At 38.2% G+C, this 19,216-nt stretch overlaps 1 protein-coding gene across 3 annotated transcripts in view; it reads right to left on the bottom strand.

Annotated features, from left to right (window-relative positions):
* CCDC18 (coiled-coil domain containing 18) overlaps positions 1-19,216 on the bottom strand; it is a 137,057-nt gene that overhangs the window by 35,869 nt on the left and 81,972 nt on the right. For all 3 annotated transcript variants that reach the window (XM_039236484.1, XM_039236482.1, XM_039236483.1), the window contains exon 28: positions 17,569-17,769. In XM_039236484.1, coding sequence (XP_039092415.1) covers positions 17,569-17,769 — 201 coding nt within the window. The remainder of the gene's footprint in view (positions 1-17,568; positions 17,770-19,216) is intronic.

Genomic DNA, 19,216 nt, shown 5'->3' with positions numbered 1-19,216 from the left:
CAAATGTATGGCCAACTAATCTTTGACAAAGCAGGAAAGAATATCCAGTGGAAAAAAGACAGCCTCTTTAACAGATGGTGCTGGGATCACTGGACAGCAACATGCAGAAGAATGAAACTAGATCATTTTCTCACACCATACACAAAAATAAACTCAAAATGGATGAACGACCTGAATGTGAGACAGGAAACCATCAAAACCCTAGAGGAGTAAGCAGGAAACAACCTCCTTGACTTCAACTGAAGCAATTTCTTACCTGACACATCCCCAAAGGCAAGGGAATCAAGAGCAAAAAGAGAACTATTGGGACTTCATCAAGATAAAAAGCTTTTGCACGGCAAAGGAAACAATCCATAAAACTAATAGGCAACCGAGGGAATGGGAAAAGATAGTTGCAAATGACATATCAGATAAAGGGTTGATATCCAGAATCTATAAGGAACTCACCAAACTCCACACCCGAAAAACAAATAATCAAGTGAAGAAATGGGCAGAAAACATGAACAGACACTTCTCCAAAGAGGACATCCAGATGGCCAACAGACACACGAAACTATGCTCAGCGTCCCTCATCATCAGGGAAATACAGATCAAAACCAAACTGAGATACCACCTCACACCGGTCAGAGTGGCTAAAATGAACAAATTAGGAGACTATAGATGCTGGCAAGGATACGGAGAAACAGGTACCCTCCTACACTGTTGGTGGGAATGTAAACTGGTACAGGCCCTCTGGAAAGCAGTGTGGAGGTTCCTCAAAAAATTAACAATAGAATTCCCTTATAACCCAGCAACAGCACTGCTAGGAATTTGCCAAAGGGATACAGGAGTGCTGATGCATAGGGGCACATGTACCCTAATGTTCACAGCAGCACTCTCAACAATAGCCAAAACATGGAAAGAACCTAAGTGTCCATCAACTGACGAATGGATTAAGAAGATGTGGTTAATCTATACAATGGAATACTACATGGCAATGAGACAGGATGAAATCTGGCCATGTGTAGCAACATGGATGGACCTTGAGGGTGTTATGCTGAGTGAAATAAGTCAGGCAGAGAAGGACAGATACCATATGTTTTCACTTATAAGTGGAACAGTAGAAACTTAACAGAGGACCATGGGGGAGTTGAAGGAGAAAAACAGTTGGGGAGAAGGAGGGAGGCAAACCATGAGAGACTCTTAAATACTGAGAACAAACTGAGGGCTGATGGGGGTGGGGGAGAGGGGAAGGGGGATGATGGGCGTGGAGGAGGGCACATGTTGGGATGGGCACTGGGTGTTATATGGAAACCAACCTGACAATGAACTATGAAAGAAAAAAAACCATGAAGGGATGGAAAAGCATTTATAATGCAAATGCAAATGAAAAGAAAGCCAGTGCAGCAATACTTCTATAAGACAAAACAGATTGTAAAACAATGACTGTAAGAGACAAAGAAGGATACTACATAATCATAAAGAGAACAATCCAACAAGAAGATATAACAATTGTAAGTATTTATACACCCAATATGAAAGAACCCAAATACATAAAGCAACTAATAACAAACATAAAGGTAGTAACTGATCGTAATATAGTAATAGTAGAGAACTTTAATACTCACATCAATGGATAGATCATCCAAAGAGAAAATCAACAAGGAAACTGGTCTTGAATGATACATTGGACCAGGCGGATCTAAGATATATTCAGTACTTTCTATTGTAAAACAGGATACACATTTTTTAAAATGTTTATTTTTGAGAGAGAGCAAGCATTAGTGGGGAGGGGCAGAGAGGAGACAGAATCTGAAGTACGCTTCAGGCTCTGAGCTGCCAGTACAGAGCTTGATGTGGGGCCTGAATCCATGAACCATGAGATCATGACCTGAGCTGAAGTCGGACACTTAACTATCTGAGCCACATAGGCACCCAGGATACAATTTTTTCAGGTGCACCACAAACATCTTCCAGAATAGATCACATTAGGCCACAAAATAAGTCTTAACAAATTCAAAGAAACTGAAGTAATACCATGCATCTTTTCCAAACACAACGCTATGAAACTAGAAATCAAACCATGAGAATATGCGGTAAGAACACAAATACATGGAGGTTATACAACATGTTATTAAACAATGAATGGGTCAGCCAGGAAATCCAGAAGAAATTCTAAAAAAATTTGAGAAAAATGAAAATGAAAACAGAGTGGTCTAAAATCTTTGGGATGCAGCAAAAGCTGTTTGCAAAGTGAAGTTATAGCAATACAGACCTACTGCAAGAAGAAAGAAAAATCTCAAATAAACAATCTAAGCTTATATCTAAAGGAGCTAGAAAAAAAAAAAAAAGAACAAAACCCAAAGGCCACAGAAGAAAGGAAATAATAAAGATTAAAGCAGAAATAATGAAAAAGAAACAAAAAAATTAGAACTGATCAATGAAACCAAGAGATGGTTCTTTGAAAGGATCAACAAAATTGATAAACCTTTAGGTAGACTAACAAAAAAAATGGAGAGGGAGAGAGAGAATTCAAATAAACAACATCAGAAATGAAAGTGGAGAATGAACTGACACCATAGAAATACAAAGGATTCTAAGAGAATATGATGAAAAATTACATGACAACAAATTAGACAACCTAGAAGAAATGGAGAACTTTCTAGAAACACATAACCTCCCCAAACTCAATCCATAAGAAATAGAAAATCTGAACAGACTGATTACCAGTAATCAAACTGGTTCAGTAATCAAGTAATTCCAAAAGTCCAAGACAAGATGACTTCACAGGTGAATTCTACCAAACATTTAAAGACGAGTTAATACCTATTCTTCTCAAACTATTCAAAAAAATACAAGAGGAAGGAAACCTTCCAAATTCATTCTATGACGCCAGGACTACCCTGATACCAAAACCAGAAGAGACACTACAATAAAAGAGAACTACAGGTCCATATCACTGATGAACATAAGATGCAAAAATCCTCAACAAAATATTAAATGCAAACTGAATCTAACAATACATAAAAAAAAATCATTCACCATGATCAAGTTGGATTTATTCCAGGGATGCAAGGTGGTTTGCTATTCACAAATCAATGTGATACATCACATCAACACTAGAAAGGATACGAATCATCTGACCATTTTAATAGATGAGGAAAAAGCATTTGACAAAGTACACCATCCATTCATGATAGAAACTCTCAACAAAGTATATTTAGAGGGAACATACCTCAATATAATAAAGGCGATACATCAAAAACCCAAATCTAACATCATACTCCATGGTGTGTGGGAGCCCGACAGTGACCACAAGAAAGCGTGGTTAGGGACGCAGGGATGTGCCTGCACACGGGGCTCCCTGCCTGGGCAAGGCATTCCTGCAAACAGGATGCTCTGCCAGGAGGCCTGCACACAGTATCCAAGTTTAATGGTCCGCTTGCAAACGAGGGAACATGCCCTCCTTAGAAACAAGGAGAAGGCTGGAATTGTGAGCAGGCCTCTTAGTAAACATGTTGTGGTCACTTCCTCCCTTTGCTCCCCCCTGTCCTTGGAATGTGTTTGGCTACTTGCCCTTGTTTTGTAAAAGTAGGTATTTTGTAAATTTCAGTTTGCATCCAGTTACCGGGGTATAAAATAAACCGCAAGAGGGGCTTGCGTAGAATTGTTCCTCCGGCCGGAGTTGTGTCTCTGTCTGTCTTTTGTGTGTGTCTTGTCCTTTGTGTCATTTCGTCCGCAACTTCTGGCTTCCAATTTTGGGGTTGAGGGCGAACGAAACCGAAAGGGTGAGTACCCCTCTGGGATTGTAGGTCCAAGGCAGGGGAACTTTCGGGAAAATTATGGGGAATTCCCCATCAGCAAAGGCACAATACATGGAGCTAGTCAAAGGACTTCTCCACTCCATAGGGGTGAAGGCATCTAGTCACCGTTTATCAGAATTATTTCGCCTTGTGAAGCAGCATTGTTATTGGTTTAAGTGCCAACCTAAAGTACAATTAAACTTAAAGGAATGGAAATTAATACAGAAGGAATTACGGCAACAGCATCAGAAGGGTAACATAATTCCTTTGAAACTGTGGACTCTATGTAGTGCCATCACTCAAGCACTTGCTTTGCTTTCTACAGATAGTGAAACTAAATCTATAAAATCTGAGGTAATCTATGAGGACGTCTCTAATGAGACACAAAAGGAATCAGAGGCTGCCGCTTTAAATGATGCTTCTGCGGCTGCCACTTTGCATTCCAGGGATGGGGAATCAGATGCTGAATCTGATAGTTCTAGTGAGTCCTCCTCATCATCTGATGGAACGACGGGGTTGATAAAGTGACTCGACTTTTTCAACAGTGGTGGAAAACGCAAAATGAAGGAACAAAGAGGGTTCCTACTCCCACGGCCCCTCCCTATGCTTCTCTTTTCCCGGTATCTCATGGGGCTCCGGATGTGGGTCGAGACGGACGTTCCTTCTCCTTTCCTGTGTCTATGTTCTATGATGATGATATCCCTGCGTCTTCTGGTAGTTTCATTGATCCCCCACAATTATTTCCAATTCAGCGGCAAGCAGCTCCCAACAATATGGTTAATGTTCAATATTCGCCTTTTGAATATAAGTTTTTCAAGGATCTTAAAGCTGCTGTCGCTCAATATGGTCCCCAATCCCCTTTTGTATTAGCTATGTTAGACTCTATAGGGAAAACAAAATTGGTTCTACCCCTGGATTGGGAAGCTATCACTCAGGCTGTGCTTGAAGGATCCAAATGGTTGCAATTAAGGAGTTGGTGGGACGAGGAAGCCCGAAAGCAGGCTCGAATTAATGAGGGGCAGAACCCTCCTGGTCCCCTGGAGGATAAATTGATGGGAGAGGGACAGTTTCGAGCCTTGAGAGATCAGGTTCAATATTCTGACCAGGATTTACAGCAGGTGCGCCAGGTGTTTCTTAGGGCTTGGCGCCGTGTTGTACCTACTGGCCACGCTCAGCCTTCTTTCACAAAAACTCTACAAGGACCCAGTGAACCCTGTACTGATTTTCTTGCTAGATTGCGGGTGGCTGTTGAGCGAGCTGTGGGACGTGATGAAATCTCGGAGATACTTTTGCAGACACTTGCTTTTGAAAATGCAAACCCGGAATGTAAACGTGTTTTGGGCCCTTTAAAGGGGCAGGGAGCTTCTATAGCTGAATATATTAGGGCTTGTTCAGGAGTGGGAGGCACTGAACATAATGCTGCTGTTTTTGCTACTGCTTTGGCTCAGGCTATGAAGCCCTTTAAGGGTGGAAATTGTTACCATTCTGGGAAGCCTGGACATATGAAAAAGGATTGCAGAAAATTGAAGGCTAAACAAGGATATACGAGACGAAATAAGCCCCCTGGGCTTTGCCGCCAATGCGGCAAGGGGCTTCATTGGACCAATGAATGTCGTTCTAAAACTGATAAATATGGCAATCCTATTGGCAACCCACAGTCGGGAAACTACTTGGCGGGCCTCAGTGTCCGGAGCCCAAGGACAATGCCGGGGATTCAATTGGCTGCGCCTCCCACTCCTCAAGTGACCCCTTTATTTCCCAACAACCCTTAAAAATGGCTACTACCTCAGGGATAACCAAACCTTTAATGGTGTCAGATTTACGCTCTGCTACTTCAGGGAGTGCGGCTGCTGATTTGCCTCTTGCTGAAAATGTTCTTTTGTCTCCGGGAGGTGGCATTTATAAATTAAGAACAAACATATTTGGCCCATTGCCTAAAGGCACCTTTGGCTTAATATTGGTCCGCAGCAGCGCAGCTTTAAGAGGTCTAACTTTAATTCCTGGAGTTTTTGACTCTGATTTTGTTGGAGAAATTTTAATCATGGTTTCTACTTCTATTACACTTTCACTATTAGCTGGAGAACGTGTGGCACAAATACTTCTTTTATCTTATCTTCCCTTTTCTGCTCTTCCTAATGAAAGGTCAGGAGGTTTTGGAAGTACTGGACAACATATATTTTGGGAAACGCTCATTAAGAATTCTCGACCCGTTCTTTCCTTGACCATACAGGGAAGGAACTTTGAAGGGTTAATAGACACGGGGGCAGATGTTTCAGTCATTTCCTCTCAACAGTGGCCCCAGGATTGGAATAAAGTAAAAAGCCCTCTAATGCTAACAGGATTAGGCTCCATTGCAGATGTTTGGAAAAGTGCTCATCCTTTACAATGCCAGTTCCATAATGGAAAAACAGCTTTTGTCACTTTTTATATTGTTAGTATACCTATTAATATATGGGGAAGGGATCTTCTCTCTCCCATGGGGGCTTCTGTAACCATTCCATCAGAAAACTAGTGGCCACTGCTCAAGTTCCTCGGGCACTCCCATTAAAATGGATAATTAATACTCCTAAATGGGTTGAGCAGTGGCCATTACCAAAAATAAAGCTCGAGGCTTTACAGCAATTAGTATCAGAACAACTCCAACTTGGCCATATAGAACCCTCTACTTCCCCTTGGAATTCTCCTGTGTTTGTTATACAAAAGAAATCGGGCAAATGGAGAATGCTGACTGATTTAAGAGAAGTTAACAAATGTATTGAACCTATGGGAGCCTTACAACTGGGCCTTCCTTCTCCCGCTCTTATTCCTCAAAATTGGTCTTTAATGGTACTAGATCTTAAAGACTGCTTTTTTACTATTCCTTTACAATTACAAGATAGAGATAAATTTGCTTTCACAGTTCCTGTTCTTAATCACGCTCAGCCTGTTAAGCGTTATCAGTGGACAGTTTTGCCTCAGGGAATGGTAAATAGTCCTACCTTATGTCAAGAGTTTGTAGCTCGTTCTTTACAGCCTATCCGTCAAGAGTATCCTACCTATATTCTCTATCACTATATGGATGATCTCTTGCCAGCAGCTCCTAGTATTACTGAACATGATAAATTCTTCTTAAAGGTACAAGAGGCTTTAAAAGAGTATAATTTGTATATAGCACCAGAGAAAGTTCAAAGGGATCTTCCCATTTCTTATTTAGGGACTATATTAGAACAACACCGAATCCGGCCTCAAAAATTACAGATTAGAAGAGACCATTTAAAAACTTTAAATGATTTTCAGAAACTGTTAGGAGATATTAATTGGCTACGCCCGGTACTTGGGATTCCTACTCATCAATTACAACACTTATTTTCTACTTTAGAAGGAGACGCAGCTTTAGATAGTCCCAGAATCTTAACCCCCTTGGCCTTGCAGGAGCTTCAATTCGTTGAGCAAAGATTAAATAATGGTTTTTTAACATATATTTCTGCATCTCAACCTCTCTTATTCATAGTATTTCATACTCCTCATTCTCCATCTGGTGCAATTGCTCAAGAAAAAGGATTAATAGAATGGGTTTTTTTGCCTAACAGTTTCTCCAAAAAATTAACTACATATATGGATAAATTGGCATTTCTTATACAGAAGGGTCGCAATCGTATTCTGCAATTATCAGGAAAAGAACCACACCAGATTATTACTCAGCTAACGAATGCTCAAATATCTTTATGTTTACAGTTTAATGAAAATTGGCAGATTTCCCTCGCTTCATATCCTGGTTCATTTTCTAGTCACTATCCGTCATCTAAATTGATTGATTTTCTTCGAACTAACCCTATGATACCTCAATCTCCGATTTCAGATGTTCCAGTTAAGGGACCTACTGTTTTTACTGATGCAAATAAAAACACTGCAGGATATTGGACTTTTGAATGTTCTAAAGTTCTTCCCCACTCATTCTCCTCTGTACAGCCTGCTGAGCTATGGGCTGTTTATTTAGTTCTGCAAGACTTTCCTGAACTTCCTGTTAACATTGTTTCAGATTCTCGATATGCTGTTCTCTCTTGTTTGCAGCTTCCTCAGGTTTCACTGCCTCTAACTCTCAAGACGGATATTGACAAATTGTTTTATCAGGTACAACGATCACTCCTGCGGCGTTCAGAGTCAATTTTATTTACCCATATCCGTGCACATTCCGCCCTTCCTGGACCCTTATCATTTGGAAATGCTGTAATTGATGCATTGCTTTATCCTATAGAAGCAGCAAAACAAGAACATCATTTGCAACATACCAATTCTAAAGGAGTGAGAAAATCTTATGCTATTACCAGAAAACAAGCTCAAAATATTGTTCGCTCTTGTTCTGTTTGTGCACCTTTTGCCTTACCATTTACCCCACCAGGTGTCAACATAAGAGGATTGCAAGTAAATCAGGTATGGCAAATAGATGTAATTTTTATTTCATCCTTTGGACAACAAAAATGTGTCCATCATACTATAGATACATGCACACATTTCCAATGGGCTACTGCATTACATTCTGAAAATGCTGACGCTGTTATTTCTCATTTATTATCTTGTTTTGCAGTTATGGGGGTCCCAATTGAATTAAAAACTGATAACACACCCGCCTATCAATCTACAAAATTAGCTCATTTTTTATCCCAATATCATGTAAATCATATTTTTGGTATTCCTTATAATAGTCAAGGACAAGCTATTATTGAAAGGGCTAATCGTACTTTACGTGAGTATATTGAAAAAATAAAAAAGGGGGAACAGGAGAGATTTATGAAACCAAAAGACATTTTGAATAAAACCTTACTAACTTTAAATTTTCTGAATATTTGGAGTAAAAAAAATCTAACAGCGGCAGAATTACATTTTCAAAGGAAAGAAGAGGAAAAGAAGATCTTGAATACACTCATTTGGTATAAAGATAAAAAGAAAGGTTGGGTTCCAGCAACATTGATATATTTGGGGCGAGGTTATGCTTTCATATCTGTTGATAATTTTAGGTTTTGGGCCCCAACTCGACTGATCAAGATTCATAATGGATGACCGCTTTGTACAAAAATTTGAAGAGCTTTCTGCACATTGGAGCTTTACCTTCCCTACCCGATCTGCGTCCCCTCCAACATGGGGGCAACTGAAAAAGCTTACACAGGAGGCTGAGAAAACTCTTGCTAATGCTGGTCAACCTCGTAATCCTACTAGTTTGCTGTTGGCTATGATGGCTGTGGTTACCTGTCAGGTAATGTATGCGCAAGCGATAGAATATACTTATTGGGCTTATGTTCCTAATCCTCCTCTTGTGAGAGCTGTCTCTTGGGGTGAACCTGAAGTACAGGTTTGCACCTATGAAACTTCTTTCTTCCCACCACCCGCGTGTGGAGGAATTGAGCATCTGTACCATCATAATAATCAATATAACATAAGTAATGTTACTGTTGCAGTAGAGGGCCTCCCCGTATGCATCGGAGGACATCCCTTTTGCCTCTCTACAAGAAAGCACAATCATTACTCTTATAATACCTGGGGGGTAACATATAATAATTACCATCCTGCTGTGTTTACTGTACTTGTTTCCACCAGGGGATTCAACACCTCTACGACGCCGATGAGTCACCATCCTAACACCTTTATACCATTATGCCCTTCTAATTTTTTTTAATTCCTTCTCTAGAATCTTTGGAATGGGAAAGATGTCGAAGTCATCGGCCTTTTAAGGTCATTAATTATTCTGGATTTGTTATTGTAGATTGGAGCCCTGATCATGGTCAAATTTTGGAAAAATGGTCTAACAGATCACTCAAATGGCATCGAATCAATGGTACTTTAATGGGTAATGGTAATGAAACCGTAAAATGGCAGCAGTTTGCACTTGTTCCCCCTCAGTTGCAATTGTTAGGGTATCCCCACTTTCAAGGGAATATTTGGAAATTATGGGCAGTTTCAGGGAATCTCACTATATGGACAGGAAACTATACTTTGGATAAGACTGACAGTTCAGGTCCCTTTCATGTTAACTTGCATGTTAATAAATCCTATTCTGCTACGGCTTGTCTAAAATACCCCTTTGTATTGATGTATGAGAATTGGACTTAGAATGCTACAGAGGGATCTATATCATGTAATCATTGTAATTTAACACAATGTGTAAACCAGTCATGGTGGAAAAATTTTGAACACAAATCAATACCTTTAATTTTTCATTGGTAATTGTTAAAACTCGAACCGAAGTATGGCTGCCTGTAAATTTGACAAGACCTTGGTCGGACTCTTTTGCTGTATCTCATTTGGGGACTGCTCTACAGACCTTGCTTCACCAGTCCCGACGCATGCTTGGACTAATCATAGCTTCGGTTCTTGCAGTGGCTGTAGTCACTGCGACCGCTGCCGTGGCTGGACTTGCTTTGCATTAAGGGATTCAAACAGCAGACTTTGTACGGGAGTGGCATAAAGACTCTCATTTATTATGGCAACAACAACGAGATCTGGATGCACAACTTGCAACTGATGTACTAAATCTTCAACATACTGTTTCATGGCTTGGGGATCAATTAACTGTTTTATCCACAAAAAGTGTATTGAAATGTGATTGGAATTCCTCTCAATTATGTATAACCTCTGTGCCTTTCAACATAAGTGAGGGTTGGGAAAAGGTGAAACGGTCACTAACAGGGCATCAAATCCTAACTAAGGAAATTATGGAGTTAGAGCAGCAAATTTTGTCTACATTTAGCAAAACACTACCTGACATCACTGGGTCCGATCTATTAAGGGATTTGCAAGAAGGGATGAATAATTTGAATCCTCTTGGACATGTGTCTACTCTGATTGGAACTGTTCTCGTGAATACTTTATTCATAATACTTTTATGCTGTGTTATTATTTTAGTCTTCCGGTGCTGGCGAAGAAGGCAACAACTAAAAAAGGACAGACAACGCGTTCTCGCCGCCTTACAGTTTGCTACTGCTTCTCAGAAAAAAGGGGGAGATGTGGGAGCCCGACAGTGACCACAAGAAAGCGTGGTTAGGGACGCAGGGATGTGCCTGCACACGGGGCTCCCTGCCTGGGCAAGGCATTCCTGCAAACAGGATGCTCTGCCAGGAGGCCTGCACACAGTATCCAAGTTTAATGGTCCGCTTGCAAACGAGGGAACATGCCCTCCTTAGAAACAAGGAGAAGGCTGGAATTGTGTGCAGGCCTCTTAGTAAACATGTTGTGGTCACTTCCTCCCTTTGCTCCCCCCTGTCCTTGGAATGTGTTTGGCTACTTGCCCTTGTTTTGTAAAAGTAGGTATTTTGTAAATTTCAGTTTGCATCCAGTTACCGGGGTATAAAATAAACCGCAAGAGGGGCTTGCGTAGAATTGTTCCTCCGGCCGGAGTTGTGTCTCTGTCTTTTGTGTGTGTCCTGTCTTTTGTGTCATTTTGTCCGCAACAATGGTGAAAAACTGACAGCTTTTCACCTAAGATTAGGAACAAGACAAGATGTCCACTCTCCCCATCTTTATTCAACACAGTATTGGAAGTCATAGTCATAGTAATCAGACAAGGAATAAAAGTCATCCAAATTAGAAGAAACTATCTGCAGATGATATGATACTATTATATATAAAAAATGCTAAAGACTCCACCAAAAAACTACTAACATTGTTAAATGAATTCAGTAAGGTCATAGAATACAAAAATCAATATTCAGAAATCCATTGCGTTGCTGTATACTACTAATAAGGTAGCAGAAAGAGAAATTAAAAGAACAGTTCCGTTTACAATTGTATGAAAAATAAAAAAAACACCTAGGAATAAACTTATCTAAGGAGGTAAAAGATCAGGACTCTGAAAACTATAAATACTGATGAAAGAAAATGAAAATGACACAAAGAAATGGAAATATATTCCATACTCATGAATTAAAAGAATATTGCTAAAATGTCCATACAACCCAAAACATCTACGGATTTAATGCAATCCTACGAAAATATCAATGGCATTTTTCACTAAACTACAACAAATAATCCTAAAATTTGTATAGAATCATTGAAGACCCTGAAGAGCCAAAGAAATCTGGAAAAAGAACAAGATTGGAGATCTCATAATCTCAGATTTCAAGATACATTACAAAGCTGTAGTAATCAAAACAAGTATGGTACTGGCACACACACAAAAAACAAATATATAGATTAAGCGAACAGAACAGAAAGCCCAGAAATATACCCAAGGTGCCTGGGTGGCTCAGTAGGTTAAGTGTCTGACTCCTGGTTTCAGCTCAGGTCATGATCTCGCAGTTTGTAGGTTTGAGCCTTGTGGGTTTGAGCCCTGCTTCAGGCTCTGTGCTGGGCATGGAGCCTGCTTGGGGATTCTCACTCTCCCAATCTCTCTACTCCTCCCCTGCTCACACTCTCTCTGAAAGGAAGGAAGAAAGGAAAGATAGAAGGAAGGAAGGAAGAAAAGAAGGAAGGGAAGGAAGGAAGGAAGAGAGAAAAGACAGAAAGAGAGAAAGACAGAAATATACCCACAATTATATGGTCAATTAATCTTCAGATAAAAGAGGCAAGAACATGCAATGGGATAAAGATGGTCTCTTCAACACACAGTGCTGGGATAGTAGGACAGCTACATGCAAAAGAGTGAAATTGGGCTACTTTATTACACCATACACAAATATAAACTCAAAATGGATTAAGACCTAAATGTGAGACCCGAAACCATAAAAATTCTAGAGAGTACAGGCAGTAATTTCTCTGACATGAGTTATGGCAGCATTTTTCTAGATATGTCTCCTGAGGCAAGGGAAACAAAAGCAAAAATAAACTATTGGGACTTCATCAAAACAAAAAGCTTCTGCAGTTAAGGAAATAATAAAAAAAACTAAAGGGCAACGTATGAAATGGGAGAAGATACTTGCGAATGATATATGTGACAAACAGTACCCAAAATATATAAAGAACGTATAGAACACAACACCAAAAAACCAAACAGTCCAATTTAAAAATTGGTGGAAGACATGAACAGACATTTCTCTAAAGAGGACATAGAGATGGCCAACAGACACACTGAAAGATGCTCAAAATAAATAACCATCAGGGAAATGCAAATCAAAACCACAATACAATATCACCTCACAACTGTGACAGTGGCTAAAATCCACAGCACAAGAAACAATGAGTATTGGCAAGGATGTGGAGAAAAAGACTAATGCAGGCACTGTGGAAACAATATGGCAGTTCTTCAAAAAGCTAAAAATAAAACTACCCCTATGATCCAGCAATTGCACTACTGGGTATTTACCCAAAAATACAAAAACACTAATTCAAAATGATATACGAACCCCTATGTTTATCGTAGCATTTTTTAAAATAGCGAAAACATGGAAGTAGCCCAAATGTCCATTGACAGCTGAATGGATAAAGAAGATGTTCTATATATTTACAATGGAATATCATTCAGCCACAAATAAGAATGAGATCTTACCATTTGCAAATGACATAAATGGAGCTAAAGAGTATAATGCTAAGTGAAATAAGTCAGTTAGACAAAGATTAATACCATTTGATTACTGTGGAATTCAAGAAACGAACAAAAAAGGGACACCTGGGTGGCTCAGTCAGTTAACTGTCTGACTCTTGATTTTGGCTCAGGTCACGATCTCATGCTTCATGAGATCGAGTCCCGCATCTGCTGACAGTGCAGAGCCTGCTTGGGAGTCTCTCTCTCCCTCTCTCTTTGCCCCTCCTCCACTCATGCACATGCACACTCTCTCTTTCTCTCTCTCTCAAAATAAATAGAGTTTTAAAAAAATTTTTTTAACATTTTTTTATTTTTGAGAGACACAGAAAAACAGAACACAAACAGGGGAGGGGCAGAGAGAGAGGGAGACACAGAATCCAAAGCAGGCTCCAGGCTCTGAGCTGTCAGCACAGTGCCCAATGCGGGTATCGAACCCACATATCGTGAGATCATGACCTGAGCTGAAGTCTGTGCTTACACCAACTGAGCCACCCAGGCACCCCTAAATAGATATTTTTTTAAAAAAGCCAACAAACAAACAAAATGAGCAAAGGAAAAAAAAAGAGAGATAAACCAAGAAACAGACTCTTAACTAAAGAGAACAAACTGATGGTTACCAGAGGGGAGGTGAGTAGATAGGTAAAACAGGTGATGGGCATTAAAGATGCTTATCACTTGTAATGAGCACAGGGTAATGAATAGAAGCGTTGAATCGTGGAGTAGCTCTACTCACAGCAGAAAAAACAAGATTTAAGCCAAAACTGTAACAGGAGACAAATAATGTCATTATGCAATGATAAAAGGGTCAATCTGAAAGATTACATAAATATTTATGGGCCTAAAAAACATTGAAGCACATAAATATAATGCAAATATTGACAGACCTGAAGGCTGAAAAAGAAATATAATAATAGTAGAGGACTTAAATACCCATTTTCATCAATGGATAGATCAAGGCAGAAAAATCAATAAGGAAAAATTGGACTTGAACTACACATAAGACCAAATGGACTTAAAAGACATCTGAAGAACATTCCATATAATACAAGGCCTGTACACACTCTTCTTAAACATACAAGGAGCATTCTCCAAGGGAGACTATGTGGTAGGCCACAAAACAAATCTTAATAAATTTATAAGACTGAAATATCAATATATTCTAACCACAAAGGTATAAAACTAGAGATAAATTATAAGAAAATTGGCAATTTACAATTATGTTGGGATTAAAAAATATGCTATTGAGTAGCCAAGAGGCCAAAGAAATTAGAAAAAATTATCTTGAGACAAATGAAAATGGAAATACAACATACCAAAAATTATGAGATACAGAAAAGGTATTTTTAAAAGGGCAGCTCATAGTGATAAACACCTACATTAGGAAACAAGAAAGATCTCAAATAACCTAATTCCACACTTTAAGGAACTAGAAAAATAACAACAAATTAAGCCCAAAATTAGGAGAAGGGGAAATAACAAAGATCAGAGCAGAAATAGAAACTAAATACACAACATAATAGATCAACGAAACTGAAAAAAGAGCTTTTAAAAGGATAAAAAATTAGGTACAAATCTTTAACTAGATTTACCAAGAAAAAAAAGGGGCCCAAATAAAATATGAAATGAAAGAGGAGACATTTAACTGCTACCAGAGAAATACAAAGGATCATTATAGACGGATACAAAGACTTCTATGCCAACAAATTAGACAACTTAGAAGAAACAAATAATTCTTAGAAACATAAAACCTACCAAGACAATATGAATAGAATATCTGAACTAACCAATTAATAGTAAGGAGACTGCATCAGTAATCAAAACCTTTCAAAGAAACAAAAGTCCAGGACCAGATGACTTCATTGGCAGATCCTACCAAACATTTAAGGAAGAATTAATACCAACCCTTCTCAAACTCTTCTAAAAAACAGAAGAGGAGGGGACCCTTTCAAACTCATTTTATGAGGCCAATGTTACCCTGAAGGGAAGCCACAAGAAAAGTAGAGGCCAGTATCTTTGAATATAGATGCAAAATTCCTCAACAAAATAACAGAAAAGCCAAATTCAACAATATATTAAAAGGATCATACACCACGATCACAAGGGATTAATTCCACAGATGCCAGGATGTTTCACTATTGGAAAAAAAAAACAAACACCAAAATTCAGTGTGATAACACCACATTAACAAAATGAAGGATAAAAATCTTTAGATCATCTCAGCAGATGGTGAAAAAGCATATGACACAATTCAGCATTCTGTAAGAGCAGCAAGAAAAGAATGCCCACTCACCACTTTTATTTAACACAGTAATGGAAGTCCTACCCAGAGCAATTAGTCAAGAAAAAGCATTAAAAAGTACCCAAATTGGAAAGAAGTAAAGTTGTTTATATTTGCAGATGACATGATAATATATATAGAAAACACTAAAAACACTATCAAAAAATTGTTAGAATAAATGAATTCAGTGAAGTTGCAGGATACAAAATAAATATACTACTCAAAGCAATCTACAGCAATCAATTCAATTAAAATTCCATAAAAAATGCATTATTCAAAGAAATAGAGAACAAATAATCCTAAAATCTGTATGGAACCAAAAAGGACCCCAAATATCTAAAGTAATCTTAAGAAAAAAGAAGGAAGCTAGAAGCATCAAACTTTCTCATTACAAACTATAGTAAGAAAAACAATATGGTGTTGGTTTAGAAATGGACACACAGATCAATGGAACAGACCAGACAGTCCAGGAATAAGCCTATGCATATATAGGAAATTAATCTGTGACAAAGAAGCCAAGAATATACAATGGGAAAAGGATACTATCTGTGTAAATGGTGCTGGGAAAACTGGACGGTCAGATGGTAAAGAATGAAACTGAACCACTATCTTATACCATACACAAAAATCAACTCTAAATGGATGAAAGATTTAAATTTAAGACTTGATACCATAAATCTCCTAGAAGAAAAAAGAGGAGCTAAGGTACCTGACATCAAGCCGGCAATAAATTTTTGGATAGGACATAAAAGCAAGGGCAATGAAATCAAATAATAAGCAATTAAAAAGCTTCTGCACAGCAGTGTATACAATCAATAAAATGAAAAGGCAGCCTACAGAATGGGAGAAAATAGTTGCAAATCATGTATCTGATAAGGGGTGAAGGCCCGAAATATATATAGAACTCATATAAACTAAGCCCAAACAATCCAAATTAAAAATTAGCAGAGGAACTGAACAGTTTTCCAGAGAAGACATAAAGATGGGTAATAGGTATGTGAAAAGGTACTCAACATCACCAATCATCAGGTAAATGCAAATCAAAGTCACAATTAGATACTACATCACACTTGTCAGAATGGCTAGTATCAAAACACATCAAAACAAACCCCCAGAGATAACAAATGTTGGTGTGGTGTGGGTGTGCAAATAAGGGAACCCTTGTCCACTGTTGGTGGAATGTAAATCGCACAGCCACTATGGAAAACAATATGGAGGTTCCACAAAAATTAAAAATAGAAATACCATATGATCCTGCAACACCAGTTTTGGATATATACGCAAAAGGAATTAATACAGGATATCAAAGAGATGTACGTATTCCCAAGTTCATTGATGGCAGCTTTATTCCCAATAGCCAAGATAAGCAAGCAACCAAAGTGTTTGTTGATAGATGAATGGATAAAGAAGATATGGTATCTATATATACACAATGGAATTTTATTCAGCCATGAGAAAGAAAGGCATCTTGCTATTTGTAACAACATGCAAAGACCCTGAGGGCATTATGCTAAGTGAAATAAAACATAGAAAGACAAATAGTTCATGGTATCATCTTATATGTGAATTTAAAACAAAAAAAAGAGTCAAACTCATAGAAACAGCAGGTAGAAAAGGGTTTGCTGGACAGTAGGGAAAACAGAAGTTAGTAAAACAGTAAAACCTTTTAGCTAAAAGACAATATGGTCTGAGGATATGACATAACATGGTGACTACAGTTGGTAATACCGTATTGTATGACTGAAATTTGCTGAGAGAAGAAAGTACATGTTCTTACCAAAAAAACTGAAATAAATTTAAAAAAATTTAAGTTTGTGTTGGAACACTTATAAATTATTTCTCCTGAGGTAATCTGATATAAATCATACTCATAATCCCTACATCCAATGTCTTCTAAATAAAATGTTTTTTATTCAAACTGGTCAAATCTTCCTTTACAAACTACAAGGGTGAGGAAAATAAGTCACAAAAGTACCTTTTGACTGATGTCTTTTATGTACTTTTATATGTTTACTTACTTTAATAAGTAATGCTTCATTTGTAGCTTCAATTACTTCATTCCTGTCTTGGACTTGTTGATGTAAATTGCTTACAGTGTCCTGAGCTTCTTCTAATTCCAGTTTTGCCTTTTCTAACTGTTCATTTAGTTGCTGAACAGAAGTCTTTTGAGAGTCAGCAGAAATCTTCCACTTTGCATGGTTCTCTTGATGTGAAATCATCTACACACCCCCAAAATTGAAAAAGAAAAGAATTAAATAGGGCAGAGTTGGTTTCAAAAACATTCTAATACTTTCCACTTCCATTTATACTAAAGTAATTCCGTTTATAAAAACAAACATCTGATTTCTCAACAAATAACCTAGTAGAGGAAAAAAGAGGGAGAAGAAACCTATAGTCTTAAATTTACCTAAGAACAGTGAGCCAAAGACAACGGGCTATATAGACATCTTTGTGACAATTGGGAAAATCCGAACAATGAGTGGATATTTGATAATATTAAGGGATTATTGTCAACTTTTAGGTGTGACAATAATATTGTGGTTAGGTTTCTTAAAAATAGACCTTATCTTTTGGAGATACCTATTGAAATGTTTATTGATGAAATAATGATGTCTGGGATTTGCTTCAAGATAGAATGAGATATGTGGGGGAATGGGAGTGAGGTTAAAGATACAATGATGGAACTTCCCAATTTGCCTAGGACTGACTGGGTTTTTATGTTTGTTTTTGTTTTTTTAATTTATTTTTGAGAGAGACAGAGGGGTGAGGAGGGGTAGAGAAACACAGAATCTGAAGGAAGATCCAGGCCCCGAGCCACCAACACAGAGCCTGATGTGAGCCCTGAACTCACGAGCTATGATATCATGGCCTGAGCCGAAGTCGGCTGCCCAACCAACTGAGCCACCAGGCACCCCAGAACTGACTGGGTTTTATGCCTAGTGTCCTAGTGTAGTTACTAATAGCACTCCTTTTCATTCTCAAAAGTGTTCCCTTTTAGAAAGAAATGGTCAACATAGTTATAGATGAAATTACATTAGCCACAAGTTGATAATTACTAAAGTTGAATAATAAATATAGGAAGATATATACCATTCTTTCAAAATTTTCCAAAATAAAAAGTTAAAAAAAACCCTAATTCTTGTAAAAAGTATCAGGATGTTGCAATAATTAATTATAATTATTATATAATATTATATAAAATAATTATTTCCGACAATTCTGAAACCTATAATTTTTTAAATGCTGTTAAAAATTATTGATCTTTTATACTGTTACTTTAATGACATACTCCGTCATTTTTGTATTCAAACATACATGCTTTAAAAATAAATCTGTCAAGGGGCGCCTGGGTGGCTTAGTCGGTTAAGCGTCCGACTTTTGCTTAGGTCATGATCTCGCGGTTCGTGGGTTCGAGCCCTGCATCAGGCTCTGTGCTGACTGCCAGCTCAGAGCCCGGAGCCTGTTTCGGTCTGTGACTCCCTCTCTCTCTGACCCTCCCCTGCTCACGCTGTCTCTCTCTCTCTCCTAGAAATAAATAAAACATTAAAAAAAAAAAAATCTGTCAAGTACCAAAGAGGATAAAAACATGTAACAAATTTTTATTTTTATATCATATATTTAAAACATTAGTACCAAATATTAAACAGCAATAGAACCAATTTTTAC

This window comes from Hyaena hyaena, unplaced genomic scaffold (genome assembly GCF_003009895.1).
Source record: "Hyaena hyaena isolate Hyena2069 unplaced genomic scaffold, ASM300989v1 scaffold_111, whole genome shotgun sequence".
NCBI classification, from domain to species: domain Eukaryota; kingdom Metazoa; phylum Chordata; class Mammalia; order Carnivora; family Hyaenidae; genus Hyaena; species Hyaena hyaena.
This window is presented reverse-complemented; position numbering and strand designations above follow the sequence as displayed.